The sequence below is a fragment of the Guillardia theta genome, assembly GCF_000315625.1.
Source record: "Guillardia theta CCMP2712 unplaced genomic scaffold GUITHscaffold_38, whole genome shotgun sequence".
Classification (NCBI taxonomy): Eukaryota; class Cryptophyceae; order Pyrenomonadales; family Geminigeraceae; genus Guillardia; species Guillardia theta.
This window is the reverse complement of record NW_005434636.1, coordinates 328,427-351,832: the sequence shown is the minus strand read 5'-3', so window position 1 is coordinate 351,832 and position 23,406 is coordinate 328,427. Positions and strand designations below refer to the sequence as shown.

The following is a 23,406-nucleotide window of genomic DNA, read 5'->3' as shown; positions in this document are numbered from 1 at the left end:
AACACAAAATGAAGCATTGCAGCGCAGGGTGCAATGGCTAGAGAGTGTACAGCGCAGATAATCTTTTGATATCATTTTCATGTTTGTTTACTTCAAATTCTGTTAGTTGAGTTGATTAGAAGTTATCACTACGAGTGAAATAGTCATCGTCTTTCACTTATTCTGGCCGATGACCTGAATTAGAGATTGCAGCTCCACCACCAGCTTTGGAGTCTGGGGTTTGCGATTGTTGGTAGGCTTTGGAATCTTCTTCTGCAGCATGTTCAGCGTCATGTTCAACCTGTGCATGGGCGTTGGCAGGGAGCCACGAGAAGGGAGAGCAGCAATTTCAGACGCCTTGCTCTCATCAGTGCAGATGAATCTCAGGAGTCCAACGGCCAGCAGCACCGCATCTTCATCAGCTTCCCTCATGTTCTGAATGAACTCCGCCAGCGCTTCTGCAGTCAGAGGCAGGATGCAAAGATCATCGCGGAATCTCGTCTTGTACAAGGTGAAGTTGGAGAGGGTCTGCAGGCACTGCTTCGCCAGCATCAGCTCAGGCTTGCTTCTGTTGCAGGATCTCATGATCTCATACAGCTTCTCGATCGCTCCCAACTCCACCGTGCATTGAGCACAAACGTCAGACAATCGTGTAGCCATTTCCAGCGACGTGATGGCGTTTCTTGTGGAAGAGATTGAAGTGCTCTCAAGCAGCAGCTCAAGACTGTGAGCCGTGCGGTTTCCAAGCTTCATGTGCTCCTGCACCTGCTTCTGAGCCTCAGCAATTCTCATACGATACTCCCTCGCTTTAGTCGCGAGCTGACGGCATGCGTCCCAGAGTCGCTTCCTCTCAATCCAACCCCTGTAATGAGCTTGGATGGTTCCGATGGCGCTTCTGCGCTGTCCTGCTACGGTGCGTGCGACATGCCCTCTCCAAATGCGTTGGATGGTCAAACTTCCCTTCTGAATCCGAGCCTTCCATTCAGCTACCTGCTTTCTTACCAAGAATCCTCTCCACACTGCCTGCAGCTGAACAGCTTTGACATGCAGGGATGCAAGTTCTTTCCTGGTCGAGTATCCTCGATAAATCCTCTGAATCACAAGAGCAGATTTCATGCAACGCAAGAGCCTCTGCGCTTGCCATCCTCGATAGCAGGCCTGGATCTTCACGACCGACGTGCGGGCATGGATGTACATCCTCTTAGCAGCGACTTGCCTCCACCATGTCTCCACATGTAGGGCAGCATCTCTGAGCTGGATGTACATAGAATGTTGCCTGTGCCCGCGGTACACAGCCTGAAGCTGTATGAGTCGAGCTCTGGCGGCCTGGAACGACCGTTCTTGCTGCCAAGCTCGAAAGTTCTTTTGTACCGTAACAGCTGAGGATCGTAGAGTCTGATACAGCTTCTGCTGCCTGTACGAACGAAACATAGCCTGAATCCTTCGAGCAGCCTTTGATCGATGAACGAACCTGCGAGCAACAAAACCACGATACAGAGCCTGCAGAAATGTGGCAACAAGTCGAAAATGCTTGAAACGGCGGGATTGAGTGAAGCATCTATACGCAGATTGAAGCTTGACTGCCGAAACCTTACACGAAAGAAACTGATGGCGGTAAAACACACATTTCCAGAAAGATTGAAGAAGAATTGACACACGACGAAGCTCTGCATACGCCAATTTCTGACGATATCCCCTGTAGCACGCCTGGATCTTGATCGCGCTCGTCCTCTGCGCCTTGTACGTCTGCACCGCGCTGTAGCGTCGCCACTCCGACTGGAGCTGGATGAGCCTCTTCCTGGCCAGCAGGTACGCCTGCTGCTGACTGTAGCTGCGGTACTGGGCCTGCAGCTTGATCAGCCGCCCGCGAGCCTGCTGGTAGGCGACAGCCTGCGAGTACCCCCTGTAGCACGCCTGGATCTTGATCGCGCTCGTCCTCTGCGCCTTGTACGTCTGCACCGCGCTGTAGCGTCGCCACTCCGACTGGAGCTGGATGAGCCTCTTCCTGGCCAGCAGGTATGCCTGCTGCTGACTGTAGCTGCGGTACTGGGCCTGCAGCTTGATCAGCCGCCCGCGAGCCTGCTGGTAGGCGACGGCCTGCGAGTACCCCCTGTAGCACGCCTGGATCTTGATCGCGCTCGTCCTCTGCGCCTTGTACGTCTGCACCGCGCTGTAGCGTCGCCACTCCGACTGGAGCTGGATGAGCCTCTTCCTGGCCAGCAGGTATGCCTGCTGCTGACTGTAGCTGCGGTACTGGGCCTGCAGCTTGATCAGCCGCCCGCGAGCCTGCTGGTAGGCGACGGCCTGCGAGTACCCCCTGTAGCACGCCTGGATCTTGATCGCGCTCGTCCTCTGCGCCTTGTACGTCTGCACCGCGCTGTAGCGTCGCCACTCCGACTGGAGCTGGATGAGCCTCTTCCTGGCCAGCAGGTACGCCTGCTGCTGACTGTAGCTGCGGTACTGGGCCTGCAGCTTGATCAGCCGCCCGCGAGCCTGCTGGTAGGCGACGGCCTGCGAGTACCCCCTGTAGCACGCCTGGATCTTGATCGCGCTCGTCCTCTGCGCCTTGTACGTCTGCACCGCGCTGTAGCGTCGCCACTCCGACTGGAGCTGGATGAGCCTCTTCCTGGCCAGCAGGTACGCCTGCTGCTGACTGTAGCTGCGGTACTGGGCCTGCAGCTTGATCAGCCGCCCGCGAGCCTGTTTGTAGGCCATACATGTTGCATGTCTCCGGAAGGCAGTCTGTATTTTGATCGTTGATCGCCTTAGCAATTGGTACTGTGTTTTTTGATTGATCGTTCGCCACTGCGACTGAATTTGTATCGTGCTCTTTCGCAGTTTCATGTATTGTTTGTTTTTGGTTTGGCAACGAAAATTCGTTTGAATCACAATGGCTGCTTGTTTGACATTCAGAAAATGATTCCGATTCAAGAATCCTCTTGTCATTTTTTGTGCAAATATTACATTTTTCTTCAAATCCATCAACTTGAAGCGTGCATCCTTACATTTCAGTGCAGCTACCAATCTTTGGTTGGCCTGGAGCACTTTTAGAATCCTCTTTGCACAGAATGTTCGAAATTGGCTTTGTATACGAATGGTGCAGCTCTTCAAATGTAAGAAGTTTGCTTTCTGGACAACTCCTCTCCAAAGACTTTGAACACTAATAATGTTCTCCAGCGCTCTTCTGTACGACAACATTTGCTGAAGACATCTCCAGTTCTTCTGAATTCGAAGAGCAGCAGCAGCCATCTTCTGCACACTTCTTCGCACAGAATGACCTCTCCAAATTCTCTGCAGGATCATGGTTGAGGTCTTTTTAGTTCTGAACTCAGTACGGGCAACCTTCCCCCGATGAAGTTTCTGGGTAATGACAACTGCCCTTATAAGCTCCCTGTGTTTCATTTCCAAGACTTGCTGACGCCTCTCATTGATTCGCAAGGTTCCATTGCTCAAGCATTTTGATACAATTCTCATCGTACTAATTTGCTTGGTGGCTGAGACCATGCGGACCCAGGACTGCAAGTGAATCACGCGATTCAGAAAGCTTGCGTAGCTCCTCCTGATTAAACTGCTTTCCATAGATGACCTCAGCAGATATACGGAAGTTTTCATCCGTTGAAATCGAAGCCGTTGCAGCCCGCCGCGGACAAACCTCTGAAGAACAAGAACCGAGCGTTCTTGTGCAGCCATTCTCCGCTTGTACAGAATTTGTCTCCATGTTCGTTGGATTCTCATTGCAGACCTGCAGTCTTTTCCAAGATCAATCAATTTCATGCAGACAAATCCAAGCAACATGATTGCAGTCGAATCATCCAAGCCCACAATTGAGTTGTCTGAAGATTTGAAAATTTGCGGGATTCCGCCAATCTCTTCCAATGCATTGGAAAATAGCTCGTAGTTGTCTTTGGCACCAGTGTCAGAATCAAACTTGATTGCCTGATTTGGTATGATATCTGGCAAGTAGAAATTTACCAGAAGACAAAATACCACAAAGCTGTGGAATGAATTTTGAAAATCCGAGACAGTAACTTCATAGCTATCGCAGATAGTTTGACACCATTGCAGCATCAGGTCGACGGCTGTTGATGCTAAGACCATGGGGCGGGCTGCCTTTACACTCTTGGATCTCAACTTCCTTATCCTGCATATTTCAATTTGAATCAATTCAGTATCAACCAGCAACGGCAACTGAATCTTGAATATGATGTCCTGTATCAATTGCAAGAGAAGGTCACGGTTGCCCTCAACAAGGAGTTTGGCACTATCCTTATTCGAGGGTACTCCATAGCTTTGCACGACCTCCAACAGGACATTCATGTTGTGGATCTTATTGAGCCTAGACACGGTTGGAACTCTCAACCTTGGAATGATTTCTTTCTTTCTGTTTGCAATGATTTCAACCATTCTGCAGAGTACAACACCATTCTGAAGATCACTGGTGAGTTTCTTGATCGAATAGTCGTACTCATCCACAGGCAACTGTTGGTACTTAAAGGTAGCTCCTAAGGAAGAAAGATGGCGGAAATAGTCGCCCTCACCGCTCAAAAACTCTTTTGAGAACATAGCAATGGCGTCACGAGTAGACTTTAGAGTCATAGCGTTGATGAGTCCGTGGGGAACATGAAGCGACTGTGAAATTCGAAACAAACAGGGATCATTGTCGATTATGCTTTGAACCTTAGATTCATCCAAGACAACAACCAGTTTCAAGAATCGCAATAAAACAGTCTTGTGCAGTTCCTTATAGTACTCCTTGTTAGTATTCAGTTCCGAGTTGCTACGTTGAATTCCAAACTTATCAGCAAGCTGTGCATTCTTCGTAAGATTGCTCGCCAAAAATCTGTAAAGATTGATCGAGTCTTCTGCATTCGTCCTTGGAATGATCTGATTGAATAGGACCTCCAATGCTGGTCGGAGCCAAATTGAATTGAAACTCAAAATGATTTGAAACAGGTAATCACGCATTCCAACATCAGTGCAACAATTCTTGTCAGCCCTCATGCATAGCTTTTCATCAGAGACCTCTTTTTCAATCATCTGAAAGGCTTTCACAATTTGGGGCTGCTGTAAAATGCTCTTAATTTGAGCTCTTGCTCTAGCATCATGCCTCACAGTTTGGAGAGTACGGAGAGATTTCGTATTTCCATCTACTAGATTAGTGCTATATGCCTCTTGGAAGATATGGCTCATCCAGCGAGTCAACGACAACTCTTTCCTGCTCTTCGTTTGCACGATATCATCAAAAGTCTTTCCTGAAGCTTCGCTGCGAAATGCCGTAGCTTCACAAAAATTCCTTTCCAAGCACACAGATTTGCGAAGTGCTTGGGCTGGCTTTATGCAGGCAGAGCTCAATCGGGTTTCGGCATTTCCGACTTCATCTAATGCCGTTGATAGTGTCGAAGTAGTCCTTCGCTTACTGGCACGAGACCTCTCAGGGCTAGAGCATTTCTCTGCAAGGCCTCTCTTTTTCCCAAGTTGACCATTCTTGGGAGATTTGGCACCATTTTTCACACTAGCAACAGAGCATAATGCCTTTCCTGTCGTGTCCTTCCTGTTGGAACTTCGGCTTGTGTCATTGAAGACCAATCTCAAGGGTTTGAGGCTCTCTCCGATGCTGGAACGCTGTGGATTGTAATTCTCTTTGCTATCTGAATGAGCAAATGGTGAGCAAGGAGCATTTCAAACATTGCAATAGACCTATATGGCTCATGCTCGTGCTTGATTTCGGCTGTCAGTATCAATACGTTCCAGAGGCCTGCCATCAACAGCATCTCAGTGAAAATAATTACATGGAAACGACGAAGTCTTATCCAAATACATGCAGTTCATACGTAAGTAGGAGTTATGCTGAGATCACAATTTAATCCTTCACTTTGCCATAGTCTCACTGCAATCATGAATCTATTCCTAGAAGCACGAGGTCCCGTTCAAGAGATTCAAAACTCCATCTCAAAACAGCTCTTCCTCTTTCTCATTCAAGCCGTCTCCATCACCCATTTCCTTTTCCTTCCTTCCTCGTGTATGCGCTCTTCTTACCTGTACTCCTTGCATTGTCGTTCCTCCTCGCCTGCCCCGCCTCCAACCCACCAACTCTAGATTCATAACCCTCTACCACCCCCAATTTTTCACAATACCACCCGTACAAAATTGAGTACCCGTGCCTAATTGTACCCACCAGGAATACATGAACAGATTTCATCCAAAAGTACCCCGTCTCAGTACCATTTTGACTTTACCCCACCCATTTCAGCCTAATTTTTCCCGTACTACCAGTGTCCTGAAGTACCCCTACCCCCTTAGCAGAAGGGACCCAAAAAAACGGCATACTTTTTGAATTTTTCAACGGCAACCTGAGCGGGCCTGGCGTGGAACCCTCATCCCCACACTGCTCTCAGGTCTGCTCTGGGGCAGGCTCTGGTCGGGGGCCATGAAGACGAGCGGGGATGAGGGTTCGACCTATTTCTGGACCAGGACGAAAATGTTCGGAACGCTGAAGAACTATCAGGAGATGCGGCAGAGCTTGTGGGCGTACAACATGGAGGTAGAGTGAAATTTTGAGGATTGAACGTGCTTTGTGTTTGCTGGACTTTGTCTTGAAACTTCAAGATGATTGCAAGAAAATTATCGATTATCTTTGTCGGATGACATTTTCTGCAACAGTACATGCACCATGAGCAACCCCCCGTGTACTTTGGAGAATGGGAGGCCAGCTGGGGAGCAGATCCTCTTGCACTTGGTAATAAGCTGGAGGCATGAACGTAGGTTGTTCAAATCTAATCTTTTTTCTGGTGTAGGCAATGACCAGGACGCTGACAGCAACCCCCCTGAGTGCCCTTCAATGCTGTGCTAAGTTGCAGAGTTTGACCTGAAGATGTCGTCGTGATTTTTTTGTTTTGCGAATTCTTGTTTGTCGACATTTTTTATATTCCATGTAATCAATATGAATACAGAGACTATGTTAGCGATCCCGTGATAACTTGATTACCGCAGCATCTAGTTTGCCTTTGCATTGTAAAAGCACCAGGCAGTTTCTATTCTGATCCATGAATCCCATCTTTTTCATCGCAATCAGTTCTTTCTCATACAACATTGTGGGAACTCTCCCAAAATCAAGTAAAGCAGGGTCCACACCTTCCTGACCCAAGGAATAAGAAACTCAATGATGCCGTCATGCTCAGTGATCTCACATCAATGAAAGCATAGGCCTTGGATAAATCTAGATTGAACAGTGCTTCCTGTAGTCCTTCTAAGTCTCCCCTGCAATTAATATATGCAAGTCAGGACCTTGTTTCCGATACGGAAGAAACGAAGAACCTTTCCACATTCTTGCTCACTGATGGTCTAGTGAAGGTCTCGTCTTCGCTGCTATCTGTTAAGTGGTCCGTAGATCTGTTGCATTCTCGGTTGGTCTTCAAAATCATTTCATCTTGATCTTGCAGGCTGTCTTGTGCTGCACTTTGTTTTGCAGTGTGTTTCTTTAAGAGATTTGGCAAAGATGGAATCTCGGGATGTCTACCAAAGGGGCAATTAGGTAATTGAGACACGCATGGATCTCAATCACTTTTGATTCCTGCTGCTCTGAAGCGCTGATCTTGGCCGCGCAGCGTTTTGAGGTTTGTACCTGTTCTCCAAAGCAACTTGTACCGCAATCAAAGTTTTCACCCATTCGATCATGCTCCTTTCGCTTTCAGCAGACATGACATGCAGTGACTTTGACGAAGAATCAAGGACACCAAATGCATTTTCCTGGAAGCCAAATCAACATATCAACATACACGGTTGAAAACTGGAAGAGACATGCCCACCTTGTTGGTGTAATGTTCTGCCGAGCCAATGTGAACACGAGAGAGAGCAATCTTCTTCTCTTTGTACGTGAACCCGGTGCATGGTCCGTAATATAAAGCGTCCTTACGAAGAACAAAATGTTGCCGAACCCAAGCTTTACCTATTCCACGACCCTTTCTCTTCATCAAATCTCCTTCTAAAACTGAAACAGCACTTTGATTCAGATAATCCTCGAATTGTGACTTGGTCTGTTTGGTGGTGGAAGGCACAAGTACTCTCGATCCAGCTGTCATCTTTTTGGGCTGAGAATTTATCGACCCAGAGGTGTTGGAGGGAAATTCTGGATCCGAATCTCCTCCTGCATCATCGGCTTCCTGACTGCCTCCGCGGTGGGCTGTGAGCGCAGAGAAGAAGCTCTTTCCACCATCCTTAATCCATTTCTTCATTGCTGTGGATGTCAGCTACTACAACTTCCTGATGCATGATCCTGTTCTCTCCTTTTCAACCAGCATCATACGCGCCTTTCGAAGCTGAAACCTAGCATGTTGTACTCCTCTCTTTATGTGTAAGCCCGCCTCGGGGAAATCTTGATGCCGACTTGAAAGAGTTTGCTTTTGTGTATCAGATCTGTGTCAGTGAATTTGTGGAAATGTCCAGCAAACTCCAGCGCCATGGGTCAGTGGTGAAGCGGGAAAATGTTGCGAGTTTGTAGCAGACCTCGTCTTTCTCTTCTTGATAACACGTGTCACTCTTCCCTCTCCCTTGCACCTTCTCGCCGCGGGGGTAAGATTCCATGCTCCGATACACATGTTACAAGATAGGATGGTGAAACGGCTGCAACCGCGCAAGTTCATCCGCATTTCTGAACATCAGGAACTTCATCTTAAATAGCAGGAAACTTTGTTAACTGGCTCTGGGAGTTCAAGACCACCATGTCAGATTCCAAGGATTCTGAGCCCTGGAGGGATGAAATGCTGCGAGAGGTGAGAATCCGCTACTGCAGCTGGAAACCGTAACAAAAGCGGTGACATCGTATCAGGCAAAAGCGCTGCTCGACGCCTTGATTGAGAAGCAAAAGGCCCTTGAAGGTATGAACTCTGTACAACCTTCTAACGGTAATAGCTGTGCTTGTTCGTTCCCGTATGCTTATGATAGAGATCAGGAGGCGTTTTCAAGGGGTCGACTCCGCGCCCTCATCAAGCACTAACAGGGCAACAGTCTTCTAGATCTATCAGGGCAACCATGCTCGAAGGTGCTCAGGCTCCTAACATAAACCTATCGGAGAACAATCCTGTCGCAAAATCTGACGAGGCTGACGAAGTTGAAGAAAAAGAAAACCGTCAACTGGAACAGAATGCAGTGGGACCTGTATCTCGTGAGAAACTAAGAGTCGATGCTGATTTGGAGATCATAGATTTGGCTGATCTGGAAACAAAGTCGCATGCAACATTAAAACGTAGTCTGAGCAAATCGAGCGAAGAAGAGGCGAAAAATACGACAAGTTTTAGGGGGAACTCCCTGCGTCAAGCTCCTGATGCAAATCCAGAAAAAACCTTCCCTTTGTCGACAGATCCTTATCAAAAATTTGAAGGAATAGCCTCATCCAGTTTTTCACTCAGCTTCTGGGACATACGCTTTCCTGGATTTCCTAAGGAAAGTCGCTTCCGAATGTTTTGTCTGAAAGTTTTTGATAACAAGTATTGGGTAACTTTTCACTTTTTTCTCGCTGTTTTGCATGGACTGGGGGCATCAGCAATTGCATTTCTATCTACAGATCATGCAGGGTCTCATAATATGGATGCAAGGACCTATGATGTTCGATACAACTGGTTGGCGAGATTCAACTTGCTGAACATTATTCTTTTCGGTTTCCTCGGAATTGAAATTTTGGTTGGCTGCATCGCTATGGGGTGCTTCAATGATGCACATTATTATCTTAGAAAGTCCAAGTTCCACACAATCGATTTTCTCGTTTTGGTTGCTGGTGTGGTGGATATCATCCTGTCGCTCTTCAGGTAAACTTAATTTTTTTTCAGAAACGTTTTGATGTGTCGACAGTATAACAGGCATATCTTTTGCTTCATTTCGCTTTTTGAGGGTTTTTAGGCTGCTACGAGTGATGAACTCATTCGAAAAGCTGAAATGGATGGTTTTGACACTTGATGTTGGGTTGAGCCAAATGTGGAGTGCACTTCTGATTCTTGTCTGCTTTGTCTTTACTTTTGCCATATTTGGAGTATCAGTATACCAATCTGCTTTCCGAAGGAGGTTTTTACATTTTCAAAGCTTTGACTGTTTCTTTTGACGTTATGATTTAACAGGTGTGTACAAGTTCTCATCGAAAACTTTGCATGTACAGCTGTTTCAACTCAAAGCTGGAGTCCTGCATGCCAAGCTCCTTTAGTTTCCAGTTATGGCTTTAGTGTGGAACCTTGGAATGTGAGCGTTACCGGAGGATATCAGTTTTTCAAGATGTGCGATATTTTACAGAACTCAACGCCCGGACAGTATGATGGACAATATCCTCTAGATCACAAAGGCAGATATCACACCTGTCAAATGAGTCTTTTCTTACAGCAAGGTCAAGCCGCAGTCACTCAAATGTGCGAGACAGTAGGAAATGTTGAGGATGTAAGTGATTGCCTGTGTGATTGTAAAGATGATTGACACCTCCAAATGTTTTGCAGTTTGGTTACTTCGGTCTGATGCACTTTGATCACTTTTTCGGAGCCGTTCTTGCGATATCGCAGTGGATATTTCCTGACAATGCATATGATGTCCTTTGGTTTTCCTATCAAAGCCAGTATCAAGTATGGTTCATTACATTTTTGTTTTATCCTTTTATCCTTATTTTATGCCACTGGATGGATTTGGGATTCTTCGTGGGTATTGTGACAGAGACATTCCGACGTATTCAGCCATCCATTATCATTGAAGACGCTTCGAACAGACTTCCATTGAGTTTGCCGGATAATGAACGGTGAAGATATTTATTTGATTGCATATTTACTGACCAGTTGTCTGTAGAATCAAAAGTTATTCTGGTGTCTACAATGAATTCGAAAACTTGGCATTTCATCCATCTATAAATGCTCAAATGAATTATGATGAAAAGCTTCTACTCGAGGCTGCAAAAGCTGTGCGAACTAATGCAATATATCAGCATTTTCTGTCGTTGGTTGTCATTGCACATGTCATCATCCTCGGATTGGATACGTACGAAGCCTCTGCATCTCATTCTAGTATTTATTTTGCAATCATTGTGGTTTGTATATTCGTGTACACAGTCGATGCTTGGTTGTTTTTCATCGAATGCAGAAGCTTTTTAAGGTTTTTATGGAGAGCTCGAATTGATCTCTTACTGCTTCTTCTCGGATTCACTGGGTTATCTCCTTCTACAGGAGATTTCTTCAAATTCTCGCAGTCGTTCAGGATTTTTCGACTATGCAGACACTTTCCATTGCTTAAGGGCCTGTTATCAACTTCTGTCAACAGTCTCGGATCATTTTTGAATCTTGCAGTGTTCTGCTTGGTTTGGATGATCTCGTTTGCAACGATTGGAAGGTTCCTTTTTGGAGACACTTTGGACGCGATATCCCGTTCGAACTTCTCCAGCGTTGGTTATGCCTTCCTGACCATCTTCCAGCTCACTGCCGGTGACTCTTGGTCCAGAATACTTTACAGCGCGATTCATGTAAAAGAAACATTCGTTGGGCAGCTCTCAGCAGCATTCTTTGTCTATTTTGTACTTTTTTTCTGTCAGGTGATTGTTGATTACGTAAGCCCAAGTGCGTTGACTCTTTCGCAGATTCTGCTTATCAATCTGTTGGTGGCCATCATCATTCAAAACTTCACCTTCGATGTCACTTTCAAGAAAGAAAATGAAGAGGCATCGCAAGCTATTCAGTCTCTCAGATCTATGTTTGCGAAGACTTTCTCGAACTTGAGGAAAGCTCGAAAGAGATTTCCAGTTCTGCCACATGACAGCGACAGATCTCGCGTGCGACCAGAAGAGGTCATTCAGCCTAGTTCGATTGTAGAAAGCGATTCACAGGTGGAAGAGAAGTTACCGACTGTGAGTTTGGTTGGAGACATGCCAGCAGGTGACGGTACAAATGATGAGGGTTTGTTGAGTGTATGATTGACTCTTTTCCAGGAACTTCGAAACAGGAATCTTTGCAGGAGGATCAAAGTTTTGGAAAGGATTCTACGAAAATATCAGCTTTTGAGGTGGCAGTTCAGCGAGGCTTGTCGTCGAAGCTTGTGCTGTATCAGTCTAACTCGAGCACAGTAGAAGGGTCTATGGTCGAAGATGACGAAGGAAAAAGGCTTTACGCTGACTACGCCTGTTTCATCTTTCCTAAGTCAATGCTATTTCGCCGGATTTTCATACGGATTGGTGAATCGGAAATCTTCGAAGGGTTTGTTTTGGTTTGCATAATCTGCAGTTGCGTGTTTTTATTCACTCTAGCTCCATATGATGATATTCCAAACTATCCGTATCTCATTAGCCCTTCGATTTCCCGTATCACAGATTTGATATTCAACATCATTTTTTCGGTAGAGAGCTTTATCAGGATCATGAATGTTGGTTTCATTTTCTCAGAGGGAGCCTATCTCCGATCCCCTTGGAATGTCTTGGACTTTGTTGTACTCTGCGTCTCCTGGCTCCAAAATTTAGTGAAATTCCAGTCGCTTTCAAATGCAAAGATTTTGAGGCTTGTAAGAGCGTTGAGGCCTCTGAGAGTCATGAAGCAGAACAGGGGTATGAGAAACACGATTAATGCACTTGTTCTGTCACTGGTGCCTCTCTGTTACATCTTCTTTTTCTTGGGCTTCATAATCTCAGCCTTTGGAATAGTTGCTATGGGTTTGTTTGGTGGAAAATTTTTCAGCTGCTCGGATCCGAGTGTGAGTTACCCGCTAGGGAAAGCGAGCTGCAGTGGAACTTTCGTTAACAGCAATAACAGGATACTGTACGCTAGCTCATGGACTAACCAGCGGCACAATTTTGACAACTTTTGGACTTCAGCTTTGACTTTGTTCAAAGTCACAACAATCAAGTATGTCTCCGTCATGCAAAGTGCAATGGATGTTACAACTGTGGATACAAGTCCTTTGCAGGATGCGCACTCTGAAAATGCATTTTTTTTCGTGATATACATAGCTATCGGGTCTTTCTTTATCTGGAACCTAATGATTGGCTTCATTGTAGATGCTTTCACTGTCAACAAGGGAACATCATCTGCGGAAAAAGACCTCTACAACTTTATTCTAAGAGTTCAACTCTACAAGCCGAAAGTCACTGCCCACAAGTACCCAAAATCTACGGTGAAGATCCGTAAGATTGTTGAAACTCAAACCTTTAAGGCAACATCGCTATTCTTCATTGCTGTCAATGTCGGGTTTATGCTAGCGGACCATTCGGATGCTAGCGATCTTTTGAGCAAGATGATCTACTGGCAGAATATTTGTACCTACATTCTGCTAGGGATTGAAGTTGCCATGAACTTTCTCGCGTATGGGTTGAAAGGATTCTTCATCGACCGATGGCGAATCTTTGACTTGGGCATAGTCCTGACCTCCTTTATGCTACTGTCAGGCAACACGGCGTCATACCTGCAATTTCTCAAAGGATTGCGGCTTGTTCGAGTTTTTCGACTGCTCAATCAGATTCGACCGGTACGAGTGATTCTCGAAACTTTTCTCCTATGTCTACCTCAATTCATCAACGTCATCTCAATGCTCTTTCTCATCTACATCATCTTCGCTGCTGTAGCAGTACAGCTCTTCGGCCTCACACGCAGTGGAGTCAGGATCGGCCCAACGGCTAACTTCGACACTCTCGGCTCCTCGTTTGTCACCAGTCTGCAGATTTTGACTGGAGATGAATGGCAGGAGATGCTGGAGGATCTCAGTATTCTGCCACCTTTCTGTACTTATCAGTTCAGCTCAGATTATATCGTTGGCTACAGCGGAAAGAACTACAGTTTTGGTGACTGTGGATTTTACAAGACTGGAACGGCGATATACTTCGTTTGCTTCAAGCTAATATGCGAAGGGATGCTAATCAATCTGTTTGTTGGAATGATTCTCGACAACTTTTCTTTTGTCATACAAGAAGCGTCAACCGACGTTGATGAAGAGGTGGAGGAAAGCGAGGGGATCAATCAGGTCTGCTCTCATTGCTTCTGTTCTGTCCTTTGACTATCACCTTCCCTCAGGTCCAGCACTACGCAGACATCTTTCGCAGGTATGATAAGGGGACGGGACGGCTGCCAGTCAACTGTCTCGAGCCCTTCATGCGTGATCTACCTGTTCCGATGGGGTTTGCTAGTCTGTCTGCTAGGAGGCAGACGAATCAGAGGATGAACCGAACTTACCTCAAGTTCATCCGCGCGGAACTTCACTTGATCATGCGGGAGAGAAACTCGAGCAAGGGGAACAAGGGCAAGAACAGTTTCATCTCTTACATCACCCCCCAATCCTCTGGTGCCCTCAACCCTGACGTCGCTGCCCTCAAGCAGTTCGACTTCAACTTCGCGTGGAAGAAGACAGAAGAATTCCAAAACGCGGGTAACATTGTCTGCTCGGATATCCATTGTGAGCAGGTCCTGACATGTACCTCCAGTCTCGTGGGAGGACTTGATGTTCACCATCGCCTTGTGGAGGATGCCTTCTATCATCCCCCAGAAGCTGCGGGACGCAAGGAAAGCTCGGATCCTCGAGATTCAGGAGATCAAGCATGCGCTGGTGATCAGAGACTTTCTGCGAGGAGCGACCTTGCAAGGTAAATCGCAGAAGCATCTGAACGATGAGGTCGAGGTCAAAGAGAGGAAACAAGAAGCTGAGGAGGAGAAGATTGAAAAGGAGGAGCAAGACGAGTACGTACAGAACCAGGAAGGCAAGGAGAAGGAGGGTGCAGAAAGCCAAGGGCAGAAACAGAAGGAAGACAAGGAGGAAGTCGAACAGAGCAGCAATGAAATCAATCAATCGGGACAAGAATCGGAGGAATTCAATTCATCAGTGAGCTGAACGTCAAAGGACACAAAAGCAAGTCAACTGGAGTTTATTGAAGGTACATCTACCAGAGACTGTACTGACCACATTGCTGGCACGAGAGTCAAGGGGGAACCAGAAGCTGGTCAAAGAAGGCGGACTTACCATGCAGACAGATGACAAGGGAATGCAAGAATCGCACGAAGAAACTCCGCAGGACTCACAGACCCTAAGAGAGGGACTGATCAGACTTTCATTCTTGCATTCCATCCTCGATGATTCACCTTGGAGGCTTTTTGCAATGGAGCCCGCAGATCTCGCAATGTGGCATGTGCGTGCACTTTGAACACAACTGTGAGAAGAAGGGGCAACTCGGACACCTTGAGCTGCCATTCTGTCAGCGACATAGATACAGCAGTTGTGGCAATTCAACCTGTCGGCCATGGCACAATTCTGGCAAGTTACACGTTCACAGCAATCGCACCGGACAAAGAAAGTTTCCGAATCCCTTCAGCGGAACGTTCAGATTTCTCTGCAGACTCGCAACTCCTCCATCTCTTACCTGCAAGACGAACATTTCGAGGTGGCGCATGTGCTACATGTGGAGATGTCCTCGCACAATATGCAAGCGTACTTCTTGCAGTCTTCGCATAGAGCACTTTGGAACCTCCCAAGCTTCTGCTTCTTGATGCTAAACTTGCATCTTACCCTTTTCTGAATTGGAATTCCCTGTCGGAAGAAATCTGAGGAATGTATTTGTTGTAATTTGCACCGACTTACCAACGCTATGACTCGTTTCTCTCTGTCATTGAGTTGATGTTTCATACTTGTAGAAAGAAGATTTGGCAATCGAACATATTGTGTGCATTTTTCAGTCTCCAAGCACTTATCCATCAAGAATCCTAAGTTATCCTGACCACAAAAATCAAAAGATGAGCTTGAATTAGATGACTCACATTCATCTCAACTGAAGAACAGATGTCCTCAATTGTTGCCTTGAATACTTTGCATTTCATTTTGTTAGAATACATATGACCATCCTTTAATGCATATTCTTGGAACGATTGAAACAGCCCTGGAGAAAAGAATCATTCAAAAAGCTCACTGCAACTTCATGACCAACCTTTCAAGAAGATTCGTGTTTCTTGATATTGGGCAACCACCACAGCGGAGTAGGTCATTTCTCGGATCCTGCAAGTTATCACATCTTTGAGCTGATAGTTTACAACATTGCATCACAATTTGTTGACGGAGGCAAATTTTCGAATCCCTTCGCAATCGAGATGTTTTGATATCATTTGAATCAACTGCCATGCATGTAAGGTTTGACAGCAAAATTGTTGATGTCACCTCTGGAAAGACTTCAAGCATCTCAAAGTTCAAACTGATGAAAAGTCATCAATTGAAATCGCATCTGAATGTCACAAATGACATTTTTGAGGAGATCCTCCTCCATTCCCATCTCTCTCTTCCTCCCCTTCGACCGTATCCCAAACTTACATCGCTGTTTCCATTTTTCAAAATGGCGTGGTAGCGTTACGGACAAGCGTGACTGCCTGGATGAGGGCCACTGTGACTGTGAGGCCGGCCCGGGCCCGGCCGGCGTCCGGAGGCTTGCCGCCCGGCCGTCGTGACCCGGCGTGACTGTCCGACCCGGCTCCGGGCTCCGGTACCGTACTGTACACCGTACGACGGTAGGCGTGTGACATCTGCCAGAGTCTCTCTGTTGTCATGACCATGATGCGGCAATTCAAGTCCGGGTCGGCCGTCACGCCGGTACCGTCGTCGTACGGTACTGCCGCGAGTCAGCCCGGGCCGGGCTGGCTGGGCCCCGCGGCCGCCCCGGGCCCCGGCCGACCGTCTCGGATTGAGTCGGCAGTCACTGAGTGTTGAAGTACTGAGATGCTAAGTTACTGTCACAACTCAGGGAGGCCCGGATCATCACCGATCGGATCGGATCGGCGGAAGCTCCTCAGGAGAGTCTGCCACGGTCTTGCCCGGCCATCGCAGGGGTCTTCCTAGCCGTCTTGCCGCGTAAGCCTCCTCTCACATGTCTGGACGGACTCAGGGAAGCTTGGCCGGGCCCGGGGCCCGGTTTAAGTTGATGTCATGATGCTGTCTTGCCTCGTTGAATATTACTTGGCACAGTACAAGTCTAACAAACTTGTGCTCCGTCACTTGGTGGGCCCGGACTCACGGACGGTCAGGCGGCCGCCGCGAGGCCCGGGCGCGGCCGGCGGCGCCGCGGCCGAGCGGCAAAACTGAATTAGAAAGAGGACTTTCAATGCTAATTGGTTGAGCTGACTGAGATTAGTTCGGTTGTTCGAAATATGGTGGCGGGAGGGAGGAGAGGGAGGCGTGCGGGGAAGGAGAAGAGGGCAAGGAGAAGGATAGAGGTCGAAAGGGAGGAGGCAGCTAGGTAGCAAAGAAGAAATAGATGGGTCGAAGAAGGGGAAAGGATGGAGGAACTGGGGATCGGAAATTGAAGGACGGACTGAAAAGTTTGAGTAAAGAAAAGTGCTTCTTCCATGACACGTGATTTACGTTTTCCTTTGCAGGTGAAACATAAGGAAGAATCTTCTCGCTTCGTCTGGCGGAAAACAGCATCCTGAGGGACCGTTGAAATATCAGCCGCAATGAGTTCTGCCAACTTCGGAGTCCTCTTGCGATGCAAAGTGATCGTTGTCGGTGATCCAACATAGATTCATTGGCCTTGCGGTTTGATGCACACATCAGGCGATGCTGGGGTTGGGAAGAGCGCGATTGTGCAGATGTTTCACAGCAAAGGGTCGCACTATCCTCGGCAATACAACATGACCACAGGCAATCGACCGTTGAGCATATCGTTGCGTTGTTCGTTCTCATGAAGTGGAGCAGGATGTGATTTCGTGATGAAGGAAATCAAAGTGCCAGAGAGTGACTACACTGTAGAGCTTCACATCTATGACTGTGCGGGCCAGTCAGTTTTCAAAGACCTAACAAGTCAATACGTAACCAAGTGAGAAGGTGCCTTCGAAGAATGACAGTGGTTTGCAGTGGAAGAACTCCAACATTGTCATCTTTGTCTACGATGTGACGAAACCAGAATCCTTTCAAAACCTGGGCGAATGGCTAGACCTCGGTACATTCCTCTTCTTTAGGGAGTGGAACCTGACTTTGTCTCCAGTGCGAAAGAAGTGTCCGGAAAAAGTTCTCCCTGGAGTGTACGTTGATCTCTTTCTCAATGTGCACTTGACTCAACATCTCTCTGCAGGGTCGTTGCCAACAAGGTTGACCTGGAAGATCGTGTCAAGGTGGCAGCCCTCCAGCCCTGTCGTCGTTGATTCCTGTGTCAGGTCCATACCACCGAAGGAGCAGAGTTTGCAAGGAACAACTCTCTGGAGTTTTGTCAGATCTCCGCGTTCAGGGACATCAATGGTCCTCCTCCTCCTCCTCCTCCTCCTCCTCCTCCACTCACGAGCATGCAGTTGAGAGTCCGTTCTCTGCCGCCGCCAAGTTGTACTCCCAGGCTTACCAGAACAAGCTCGAGACTCTGAATGGCATCTGAGAAGGTTCGGGGAGAGCGAAGGGGAGGAGGGCGGTGGAGAGAGGCGCGGGAATGGGAAACAACATTCGTGTTGAGGCAAGGTGAGTGGATGGACAGGAGGAGGGAGAGGGTGGGGAGACGAGGAAAGTTTGGCTGGACCTCAGAGGTCATGCGAGAAAGATGAGAACAAGACTTTAATGAAAGAATAGATGTGATGCAAACATGTAGCTCACCACTCCTCCCAGTCTAGCAGATCATCTGACTTCTTGACAACCTTCAAAACGAATCAGCCCGCAACCCTCCAGCACAATCCCCAGTACCTTGGCTCCTCCAAGCTTCGCGCCCGGCTTCTTCTTCGCGCCTAGGTTCTTGCCTACAACCGTGTCAGCTCCTCCTCCTCTCGCATCCTCTTCCTACTCGTGTCAAACAGAGACTCAAAGTCATCGTCTGACGTCTTGGTCGCAGCCTTCCCCGCTCCCTTCCCGGGCTTGTCATCGAGTAGAGAGCTCCAGTCATCCGCCTTTGCACCCCCCGAGCTCTTCCCAGCTGACATTTTACTCTTGACTGCCTCCAGCTTCGTGCTCGTTGGAACATCGTCAATCAGAGCTCCCCAGTCGTCTTGCTGCGCTTTCCCTCCAGCCTTGCCCTGCGGCTTCCCACCCTTGGCCGGGGGCTGAGGGACATCGAAGGGTTCATCCAGCCCGTCGTCGAGCATCCCGTCATCCCATCCCGAGCTTGTCCCTGCCTTGTCGTCCTCCCAGTCCGCGAACGTGTCTTTGTTGCTGTCCGCGTGCTTCTCCTGCCCTCCTCCCTTCTCCTCCTTGTTCGGCTGCGCCGGCGACTTGTTGCTCGAGCTCGCCTTCGTCTCCGCGCTGTCGATGCTCCCCCAGATCTTCTTGGTCAGGGTCGAGGCCGCAGCCGTTGCTGCCCAGCTCATCACTCCAGCCTCGTTCATCACTGGGGAGGTGACTGGCCCTCCGCCCTGCTTAAAGGTCTCAGCACTTGTTGGGGGGGGAGGTGGGAGAGGAGGAACACCTGCAGCGCCAGGTCATCGGACATCTTGGAGCTCTCAGCCGCGAGCCGGCTGACTGCTCCTTGCAGGCACGTCAAGGCCTGATCCCGCACGTCCTTCTGAGGGTCCACCGTCAACATCCCGACGGCAGGGAGCACCTACTGAATGCGTCAACTCCTTTTCCTCCTCCTCCTCCTCCTCCTCCTCGCCTCTTCTCACCTTACGAGCGATATCCTGGGCAGTATAGAACTCCATCGTAACGGCAAGTGACATGAGAGCAGCGAGGCGAGCAGGCGGGAAGGGATCGTGAAGAGCGCGGTTGAAGGCCGGCAAGAGGATCTGCAGCGGTCAAAAGTCTCAGCTGGAGTGCTAGGTGGGAGTGAGGGACCTTGTCTCTGGTGGAGGGGGTGAGGTTGGCCGAAATCTTGCCCAGGCAGATCGTCGTGTTGCATCTGATCGACCCCTCGGGATCCTGTTGGAGCTGCGCGATGGACCTCAACACCTGCAACTCTTCTCAGACTTGCTCTGCCTGCTGCTGCTGCTGCTGCTGGCTGCTGCTGCTGCTGCTGCTGCTGCTGCTGCTGCTGCTGCTGCTGCTGCTGCTGCTGCTGCTGCTGCTGCTGCTGCTGCTGCTGCTGCTGCTGCTGCTGCTGCTGCTGCTGCTGCTGCTGCTGCTGCTGCTGCTGCTGCTGCTGCTGCTGCTGCTGCTGCTGCTGCTGCTGCTGCTGCTGCTGCTCCCCTCTATTTCTCTTCACCTGGGAGTTTATCACGCGGTCCGAGAGCTTTGGAACCAGGAGGACGAGGCTCTTCACAGAGAGCTCGCGCAGAGCTGGGACCTGCTCTCTCCGTTACTCGCACGTGACATGCAGAGCAGCTTCATCGCACGCTATCGGTGAAGCCAGAAGAGATCTGAGGGAAAATGTCCTTCTCCACCAGAGCTGCGCACATCATATTAGAGCGACTTGTCTCTCCATCGCACCCGGCGCACTGGGAGTCAGATGCTCAGCAAACGTGTGCAGGTTCTGCAGGAGCCCGATCCTCGTCGCTCTGTCCTGAGAGCTGCGAAGATGTGAGAGGCTGATCATGTGAGATGATGATGGTGGTAGAGGAGGAGGTGATGGAGATGATGATGAAGAAGAGATTGAGGGAATCAGGATAATACCCGAAGCATCGCACGACACCCGGCACAATCTCCTTCCCGAATTCTTCTGCCGTCATTCTCTGGCCAATTCTTCGAAAAGAAATCACAAAGAAGTAGAACAGAACTTGAAAGTCAGGAAGGAGAAGAAGAGAGAGAACAAAAAGGTATCAACAAGACAGCAAACGAAACGAACATCGACAAAGCAATCGACAATCATCTTATGTCATGAAGCAGAAGGTTACTTGAGCATAGGAGCGATGGCTGCCGTTCCTGCACCTCCGAATTCAACAGCCTGAGATGAATATCAGACAGACCCAAAGAATCTCTGTTATGCAATCTTGAAATTGAACAAAATTTGAAAATCTTTCATCGCCGTTTGTGAAGAAGTGCAAGGACGATTTACTTTGAGAAGTTCAGGAAGAAGTTTGAATCGAAGGAAGCAGTCCTATGATCAAGAGGTCAGCACAACAGAGGAGAAACGCTGAAGGAGTGACTAACAGGCAGGAGGTCGAGGCTCTCGGACAACTTCAAGAAGAAATCCTCCTTTTGCGCGGAATCCTTCGACAAGCATGAGAGCGTGGAGAAGACAAGGCCAGCGCTCACCATGAGAGCCAGCTCTGTGAGACTTTTGTTCACTTGTACCATCCGAGACTTGAAGAAGGGACTCGTCAGCATCTGCCTCATCGTCAGCCTCCTGCCTACAGCCGCCGACCCAGCCGCACGTACCTGACTCCCTCGGGGTCGTCGGTCGGGAACGGCTTTCAGCGTGCTCTGATACAAGGGAATGGCCTGCTCTCAGGCTTCATCACTGCCGTTGCGCAAACACTGCTGGCGTTCACCTCCTGGGGTAGTTGCGTTGTGTTCTTGAGATCCTCGGGTCGGGCCAGCATGCCGTTGTACACCTGCGGTCACCATGGCGATATCAGTTGGATGTCTCAGACTGAATCAGGGGGAGCAAGCGACGGGAGAGAGGGGGGTCGGACCTCATGGATCAAGCATCCGAAAGACCAGGTGTCCACCGCATAGCCTGCCTCCTGTAGCGACTCCCAGTTCCCCTTGGCGACTTCCGGGGGCAGGATTCTCTTCACTCGGAACTGCTCGCACCTTCGGAAGATGGAGTTGGAATCGTTCGCTTCTCCACACAGATCAAAGCCTGAAGCACCCGCACGTCAGAGCCTCACAGGGCAGCTCCTGCCTTCCACACCTCCCAGCTTCCAGTCGCCGCATTTGCTCACGAAGATGCTCCCCCGGTGAACGTTGCCATGGATCAGCTTGCAATCCTCGTTGATGAATTGGATCGCGTTTGCCACTCCATAGAGCCCCCACACGATCCCTTCCTTGTTCTGAGACGCATGCTCCTGGAACGTCGACGTGTCTAGCAGCTTCACATGCTCCGTCACGATCAACACCTTGGAGCCGGCCTTAGCCGAATCCCCAGGGTCGTGACCATCGATGTACTGGAGCACGTGGGGGTGCCTGCAGGTCTTGATCCTCCTAAGAGCATTCTTTGCAGCCGCCAGCTCGCTGTCCGACGAGTTCGCGGTCATCTCCCAGGAGAACACTGAGACTTGAGCGCCGTTTTCCTTGAGCTTCCCTTCATGGATCTTCCACAGGATCCTCCCTCCTTTGAGTTCTGCAAGCACAGCCGGTCAGATCATGGCAGCAGTCGTACCTCACTTTGTGTCACCTGTGCCTGCATCCAGAATCTCTGCCTTGATGGGAGGAGCCTTGGATAAAGCTGAACTGAGCCACTGCATTCTACTCGTGCAGGAACTTCAGGGACTCTCGTATTGGTTGATGAGCAACAAGGCCTCTGTTTCAGAGCAAGATGATTGTCCACAAGTCAGCGAACTCGACTTCGAGGCCTGGATAGCACATTCAGCACCACAAGAATCAACTTCTGTGTGAGGGAGGTCCTTGAAGTGTAATTCTCCTACACATAGTTCGCAGCTTGTTATGAAAGTGGAAAGCTCTCATCCTGATTCTCAACACCAAAAGTTCATCTTGAGGCAATTTTTCATGTTGCAATCATCTTCCCCCTCCTAACTTGCACGATAAAGTTTCTTATCCTTCTACGCATCCCTCCTCTCGTCTTCCCTTTCTCCTTCCTCCACCTTTCCCCGCTTGCTCTGCAACTTTGTCTTCCCTTTTACCCTGCATCGTAGTCGACACTATTCCGTTTCCTGTTCTGTTCTGTTCTGCTCTGCTCTGCTCTGCTCTGCTCTGTTCTGCTCTGCTCTGCCCTCCTGCTCTCCCGCTGTCGCCTCCCTTCACTCTTGAGCATCGTCTTTTATCATTCACTCGTCACCAACCTCTAACCTCTCCCACCCCTACCCCCTCACACACTTCTTGCATTCACACTACCCTACAAAATGACATCCAAAGTACCCCACTATCCTATGGTACCAGCGGATTGGTACCCCCACCCTGACCCCACCTGTGAGGTACTGCGACTGAACCCGCAACTAATGGCGGTCCAATGGAAGACAAGGATTGGGAGGCAGCAAGGGAAGCACAGGAGGGAGGACAGGAGGAGAGAATGAAGGGAAGGCAGGAGGGGAACAAGGGAAGGGGAGGGCAAGAGGAGGGAGGGGAGGTAAGGGATGAAACGGGATGAGTATGAAGGTACGGTATAGTGGGTTTGTTGCAAGGGAATGTTGGGGAGTTGAATGGAGACGATGGGGGGCATGTGGCGGTATGGGTGTTGGAAGTGGAGCGAGACATGGTATTACAAGAGGAAAGGAATGTATGCTAATATCATAGAGATAGAAAGTTATGCAGCAGGACGTGAGGGAGTGATAGATTTCAGACAACGCTTGGAGTGACGAGCTGCTGGTAAGATTGTCTGAGTGATAGGAAGATATCATTCTGCAACGAGTTCCTTTTGCTCACAGTGCTGCATTTCTAACCTTTTAAGAGTTTCCACTGGCTCTGTCGTTTCCTCAAATTTATTGCGAGTCGAAG

General features: G+C 48.8%; 8 protein-coding genes across 8 annotated transcripts; 4 read left to right on the top strand and 4 right to left on the bottom strand.

The window, feature by feature from the left end:
- Positions 1-153: 153 nt before the first annotated feature.
- Positions 154-5,169, bottom strand: GUITHDRAFT_139469 (hypothetical protein; the record flags this gene model as incomplete). The annotated part of the gene is made up of 1 exon (XM_005831779.1): positions 154-5,169. The coding sequence occupies one exon, from the start codon at positions 5,167-5,169 to the stop codon at positions 154-156; it is 5,016 nt and encodes a 1,671-aa protein (XP_005831836.1).
- Positions 5,170-6,406: 1,237 nt separating this feature from the next.
- On the top strand, positions 6,407-6,829 carry GUITHDRAFT_109278 (hypothetical protein; the record flags this gene model as incomplete). The annotated part of the gene is made up of 3 exons (XM_005831778.1): positions 6,407-6,520; positions 6,640-6,715; positions 6,774-6,829. The coding sequence occupies 3 exons, from the start codon at positions 6,407-6,409 to the stop codon at positions 6,827-6,829; spliced, it is 246 nt and encodes an 81-aa protein (XP_005831835.1).
- Positions 6,815-8,210, bottom strand: GUITHDRAFT_139468 (hypothetical protein; the record flags this gene model as incomplete). Its single annotated transcript, XM_005831777.1, has 6 exons — positions 6,815-6,844; positions 6,965-7,114; positions 7,167-7,236; positions 7,294-7,491; positions 7,601-7,725; positions 7,785-8,210. 6 exons carry the CDS (start codon positions 8,208-8,210, stop codon positions 6,815-6,817), a joined length of 999 nt encoding a protein of 332 aa, XP_005831834.1.
- A 486-nt stretch (positions 8,211-8,696) lies between these two features.
- On the top strand, positions 8,697-9,217 carry GUITHDRAFT_109276 (hypothetical protein; the record flags this gene model as incomplete). Its single annotated transcript, XM_005831776.1, has 4 exons — positions 8,697-8,747; positions 8,804-8,879; positions 8,927-9,132; positions 9,179-9,217. 4 exons carry the CDS (start codon positions 8,697-8,699, stop codon positions 9,215-9,217), a joined length of 372 nt encoding a protein of 123 aa, XP_005831833.1.
- Positions 9,218-12,132: 2,915 nt separating this feature from the next.
- GUITHDRAFT_71860 (hypothetical protein) lies at positions 12,133-12,663 on the top strand (the record flags this gene model as incomplete). The annotated part of the gene is made up of 1 exon (XM_005831775.1): positions 12,133-12,663. A coding segment is annotated over one exon (531 nt), but the record flags the coding sequence as incomplete, so codon positions are not given.
- Positions 12,664-14,848: 2,185 nt separating this feature from the next.
- On the bottom strand, positions 14,849-16,134 carry GUITHDRAFT_109274 (hypothetical protein; the record flags this gene model as incomplete). The annotated part of the gene is made up of 11 exons (XM_005831774.1): positions 14,849-14,875; positions 14,929-14,992; positions 15,048-15,103; positions 15,142-15,196; positions 15,248-15,271; positions 15,326-15,492; positions 15,544-15,675; positions 15,720-15,838; positions 15,887-15,954; positions 16,003-16,070; positions 16,114-16,134. 11 exons carry the CDS (start codon positions 16,132-16,134, stop codon positions 14,849-14,851), a joined length of 801 nt encoding a protein of 266 aa, XP_005831831.1.
- A 1,265-nt stretch (positions 16,135-17,399) lies between these two features.
- Positions 17,400-18,310, top strand: GUITHDRAFT_175448 (hypothetical protein; the record flags this gene model as incomplete). The annotated part of the gene is made up of 8 exons (XM_005831852.1): positions 17,400-17,451; positions 17,500-17,586; positions 17,641-17,753; positions 17,800-17,884; positions 17,930-17,966; positions 18,017-18,056; positions 18,099-18,180; positions 18,231-18,310. 8 exons carry the CDS (start codon positions 17,400-17,402, stop codon positions 18,308-18,310), a joined length of 576 nt encoding a protein of 191 aa, XP_005831909.1.
- Positions 18,311-18,468: 158 nt separating this feature from the next.
- Positions 18,469-22,309, bottom strand: GUITHDRAFT_163464 (hypothetical protein). Its single transcript, XM_005831773.1, has 18 exons — positions 22,130-22,309; positions 21,647-22,075; positions 21,426-21,595; positions 21,282-21,344; positions 21,169-21,231; positions 21,046-21,117; positions 20,941-21,000; positions 20,846-20,887; positions 20,685-20,734; positions 20,464-20,532; positions 20,281-20,360; positions 20,187-20,239; positions 19,690-19,803; positions 19,521-19,640; positions 19,325-19,459; positions 18,707-19,271; positions 18,610-18,662; positions 18,469-18,563 (listed from the first exon to the last, which is right to left on the bottom strand). The coding sequence occupies exons 1-18, from the start codon at positions 22,197-22,199 to the stop codon at positions 18,519-18,521; spliced, it is 2,253 nt and encodes a 750-aa protein (XP_005831830.1). The 5' UTR covers positions 22,200-22,309; the 3' UTR covers positions 18,469-18,518.
- Between the last annotated feature and the right edge of the window lie 1,097 nt (positions 22,310-23,406).